General features: G+C 38.3%; 2 protein-coding genes across 8 annotated transcripts in view; both read right to left on the bottom strand.

Moving 5' to 3' along the window:
• The window catches only part of LOC124949154 (transcriptional repressor p66-beta-like), an 11,327-nt gene extending 8,318 nt beyond the window's left edge, over positions 1 to 3,009 (bottom strand). For 3 of the 7 annotated variants that reach the window (XM_047493801.1, XM_047493807.1, XM_047493810.1), the window contains exon 1: positions 1,381 to 2,050. Coding sequence is in view for 2 of the 7 variants with exons in the window: in XM_047493803.1 (XP_047349759.1) it covers positions 2,071 to 2,075 (5 nt within the window). In the remaining 5 variants the exon portion in view is untranslated. The other 4 variants (XM_047493799.1, XM_047493803.1, XM_047493805.1 and 1 more) reach the window with 4 other exon arrangements.
• A 462-nt stretch (positions 3,010 to 3,471) lies between these two features.
• The window catches only part of LOC124949157 (F-box only protein 33), a 16,105-nt gene continuing 14,576 nt past the window's right edge, over positions 3,472 to 5,000 (bottom strand). The window contains exon 8 of the mRNA XM_047493816.1: positions 3,472 to 3,546. The gene's annotated coding sequence lies outside the window, so the exon portion shown is untranslated. The remainder of the gene's footprint in view (positions 3,547 to 5,000) is intronic.

The raw sequence follows: 5,000 nt of genomic DNA, 5'->3' as shown, positions 1-5,000 counted from the left end.
CTCCCGCTTCTCTCGGCTTATAGACGTCACGTGACCTTTGTCCAAAACCGTAACACGCTTCCCAATTCGCTCGAGACGACGACACATCTCTCTCTCTCTCTCTCTCTCTCTTTCTCTGCCATATCAGTGGACTGATGGGTGATATATATTTTTTCGATTTTGTAATAATTTCTCACGAAACGAAGTTAACCACTTCGAATGACGACTTTACGTTACAAAAAAAAAAAAAATAAAAAAGGAAAAAAAAAAATCCGATTTTGTACATTTTCGAAATTTTCGAACAGAGTAACGCGGTTAATGAACCGATCTTACTTTGTTTTTCCACCTAACCTAGAGAGAAAAAAAAAATCTTCCAATTGGCATCGATTTCGAAAGCGAAAGTTTCGAAAGCATGCAACGTTAAGGTAGAAAAGGGGACGTCGAAGATCGAAAGATATATATATGTGTATATATATATATATATATATATATATGTATGTATATATATATGTATATATATATATGTAAGGAGAATTGGCGAGTTTGTCCGGTGATATCGATGCGGAGTATCGCGGACATTTTACGATCGTACATCGACCGTAGACTGCGTGAGAGAATAACGAGGGAAGGGGAAAGAAACTTCCAAAGAGTGCGAGCATTCAAGGACGACCCTAAACCGCACGAAGGATGAAATTCTATCGAACTTTTCGATATTTCTTTTCTTTACCAAAAAGAAAAGAAAAATTTCTTATAGATAAAGAAAAACAAAGAGGGGATGACGATAGGGTATATTGAGATAGAGATAGGGAGAGAGAGAGAGAGAGAGAGAGAGAGAGAGAGAGAGAGAGAGAGAGAGAGAGAGAGAGAGAGAGAGAGAGGAAATCGTATAACGCGTGACTCTTGACCACGAGATCGGCCTTGCGCGGTTGGTCAACTTAAAACAATCGTCGAATCTACTCCATTTTCGAGAGTAACGCTGCTCGCCATCTCGGCCGTCCCGTGTGTGTATACATAACGAGCGTTCCTTGCCAGGACCACTTTTTTCCAGCTTTCCTGATAATACTAGCATTAATAGTAATAGTACTAATACTAATAGTACTAGTACTATTAATAGTACTCATAGTAATAGTACTAATACTACTGATATTATTAATAGTTGTGGTAGTAAGTAATAGCAGAAATATTGGTAAAAGTAATAATAAAAATATAAAAGTATGAAAATTAAATCTATCAATTAAATCTATCTGAGGTATAAGAGATTTACCTGAGTTATAAAATTTTACCTGAAATTCTGCTCAGTCCCTATTCATTCCCAAACAATACAATGAGACAGAAACACAGTGGAGTGATTATAGCATAGGGAAACGAAAAATGTAATAATATCAATAATAATATATATACCTGAAAATTTCTTCTCGACCAGAGTCTTGTCCTTGCTCTCTATAATCCCTTATACACGTACGTACATACACACACACACACACACACACAGAGAAAGAGAGAGAGAGAGAGAGAGAAAGAAAGGAGTATCTTGTAAATCGATTTACAGAAAGGACGTAAGGGAACAGGTAGACGACGAACAATTAACGCAAAGGGACCTGGCTGCTGGCGGTCGGTCGGTTGGTCGGTTGGTTGGTCGGTCGGTCGATCGGTCGATAGGTCGATGTTCCTTCCAGTCACAATTATTTTCTAATTTTTCCTCTTCTTAAAAGAAATTTTAAATCACCGTATCACACAGTAATCGTGATATTCGTTTGTTTTTAAGATACAACGAGACGGCAATAATAAAACGGACACAATGATTCAGGATCGTTCATATACAGTATCTTCCTTACACGTTGCACGAACACATGTACGTAACTAAACATGCACGTACAATCTTCTCTACAAAAGCGGCGGCACACTAAGCGGAGAGAAATATACACATACATATACACATACACACACGTACAAGCGCGCTCGCTTGCTATATACGATCGTTTTCGTCTCTTAGTCAAGATAGATATATAGATATAGATATATATATATATATGGTATATATATATATATAATAATATATACTATATATAAAATATAATACACAAAACACACTTCATCGTCCAGCGATCATCGTTTTCATCGTTGTCATCATCATCGTCGTCTTCGTCGTCGTCGTCGTCGTCGTTCTCGTCGTGAACGTCGTGCACATAGAATTTCCGCGCGTGAATCTCTTCCGTGCGTGCTCGCGCATCGCTAGGTCGTTCATCGCGTCGCGCCGCGCGGCGCGCCTAACTGCCAGAAGTGAGAAAGAGAGAGGATCGACAGACCGACAGGCTGATGGACAAACTGGTCGACGGACAGACGGACGGATGAACGGAGGACGGCAGCCAAAGCAGCGCCACGCCGCCGCCGTCGTCGTCGTCGTTGTCGTCGTCGTCGTCGCCGCTGCTGTTGCTGTTGCTGCTCGTTCGCTCGCTTTACGCGCTCTCTTACGCGCGTTTCTTCCAACCACGAATGGAAAAGGATAGAAAGAGATAGATAGATAGATAGATAGAGAGAGAGAGAGAGAGAGAGAGAGAAAGGGGAGAGGGAAAAAGGGAGAGAGAGAAAGAGAGAAAAGAGAGAAAAGGATAGTGAAAGAAAACGAGATAGGAGGCACGAAAATCGTCCTTTATCGTTTCACAGCACGGGATCCGTAAACACGAGAAAGAATCCACTGAGCGATATTTTCTTTTTTTTACGCACTTCCGTTTACGTTTTTAAAGATTACCAAACGAAAACCCTTCCTTCCTCTCTCTCGTACTACATCCTTATTCTATATTATTCTTCTTTCTAACTATCTTAATCTCTTTCTAGTTATGTAGAGCTCGTTCACTCGTTCGTTGCTTCCCCTACGCAAAAATTAACCGAAGTGATTCAATATGGCGGCCTTGTCCGCCGTGATGTCTTCCCCCTCCAACTTCTCCTCCGCCCTTGTTTCGATGTTGCCCCGGCATCGTCGCTGTCGTTGTTTCCTCCGGTTCGTGCTATCCCCTCTCTGTCTCACTCTTTCTCTCCCTCTTTCTTGTTCTCTCTCTCTCTCTCTCTCTCTCTCTCTCTATATATATATATATATATATATATATATATATATCTTTTTCTCTCTTTCTCTTTCTCTTACCATGAAAAGAGAGGCACAGATCGAGGTGTAACGGCGCGCTTAAGGGGTGGGGATGGACTGTGGACCTTATCGCCTCCGAAGCCGCCACTGTGTTCGCCCCTGGCGTGCGACCGATAGCGCCGCGAAGGAGCCGAGAAAGTGCCGCTGGCTACGGGGCTTACCGGAAGCACCCCACGGACTTTGTAAAATACGCCATCGTTGGCGGGGAACCGCGCGACGAAGAGTGAGGCGCGCTTTAAGCGCTGTTCACAATCTCTCTCTCTCTCTCTCTCTCTCTCTCTCTCTCTCTCTCTCGTACTTACGCACCCTCCTCTACCCCGCTCCACCATGCTGCCAGTCGAACGCCTGTCCGCTTGCCCGTTCGCCCTCCATCTTGTTTTATTTTTTCTCTTTTCTTCTCTTTCAACCGTTAGCGTTGTTACTTCTTCCTTCCTCCGTACATTGAAATTATCAGTTATTAAATATTAAATATTAAATATTAAATATTAAATGACTCTAAGATAGAATAGATATTTCGATTTAAAGAATTTAGACGTTTGTTGTTTGAAATAATATTTATTTTTTTTTTTTTTTTTCTTTTCCTTCTTTTTTTTTTTTTTTCTTTTTTTTTTTCTATCCAGTGAACAACGAAAAAAATCGTCGAAAAAATATCTTAACTTAGTCATCTTATTTGGATTTATTATTAAAAAATAAGACTGCGCTTGAAGTTTTATTGATTAACAAGGAGAAATGGGATTTTATTGAGGATACAATTAAATAAATTTATACCATGCACGATTTTATTTATCGACTGATACACTTTTAAAAATTGATTCATACATTTGAGAAAACATTTGATTTTTCTATTATTCGAAGAGATTGCGTTAAATATTTAAATTATAAACCGACCATCGTACATAGAAGATTTTTCCTCTTTTCTTTTTTTCATTTCTTTTCTCGTAACGGAAACGGATACTAATTACACGCAGTAAGCGAGATAATGATTCTATAGGGAAAAAAAAAAAAAAAAAAATATGAAAAAAAATATGAAAAAAAAAAGAAAGAAAGAAAGAAAGAAAGAAAAAGAAAAAAGAAAAAAACAAAATAAATAAAGATATGCCGGTCATCCTGACCGTGTTGAAAAGACAGACACAATTACGATAACTGAGTAAACTGTCAGTAATTGCTCAAACCGATATACGATCGTACCTCCGCGCAGTAATGAGTTCGACTTTATTGCAATAAAGAATATATAGTACGAAATTAGACAGGCTCATAGGAGAAAGAGAGAGAGAGAGAGAGAGAGAGAGAGAGAGAGAGAGAGAGAGACAGAAGGAAAGAGAAAGATTCGATAAACTATAAATAAAGTGATCCGTACAAAAATCGATAATTAATTAACCGCGCGGAGGTTGTTGAGCGGTAAGAGAGAACTGCGATTGTGTGATAAAAATGTAACTCATTTACATCGGTAGACGATCGAAAAAAAATTTGTTTTCTTTTTTATTACCGAACAAAAGGACAACAAAAAAAAAAAAAAAAAAAAGCTACGAACCGGTAGCCGTGGTATATACGATGTATATAATAGACATTATATTTACGAATGCATGGAATATTTGTTCTAATCGATTTTTTTTTCTCTCTCTTGACAACTTCGGCATCGGTTCGAACACATCGATTGATTCAGTAGAGTTCGAAAAAGGAAAAAAAAAGAAAAAAAAAGAAAAAAAAAGGAAAAAAAAAAAACAAAAAAAAAACAAAAAAGAAAAAAACAAAAAACAAAAGAAAGAAAAAAAACCTTGAAAAAGGTGACAAAAATTTTCGCGACGAATATTAGAATCGATTTTACTTTCCTTTCATTTTAACTATTCTTACGAATAACAATTATTTCGAAGAGAATTCATTG

Source organism: Vespa velutina, chromosome 5 (genome assembly GCF_912470025.1).
Source record: "Vespa velutina chromosome 5, iVesVel2.1, whole genome shotgun sequence".
NCBI lineage: Eukaryota > Metazoa > Arthropoda > Insecta > Hymenoptera > Vespidae > Vespa > Vespa velutina.
Note: the sequence above shows the minus strand (reverse complement) of the source record. Positions and strands in the feature narration are given on the sequence as shown.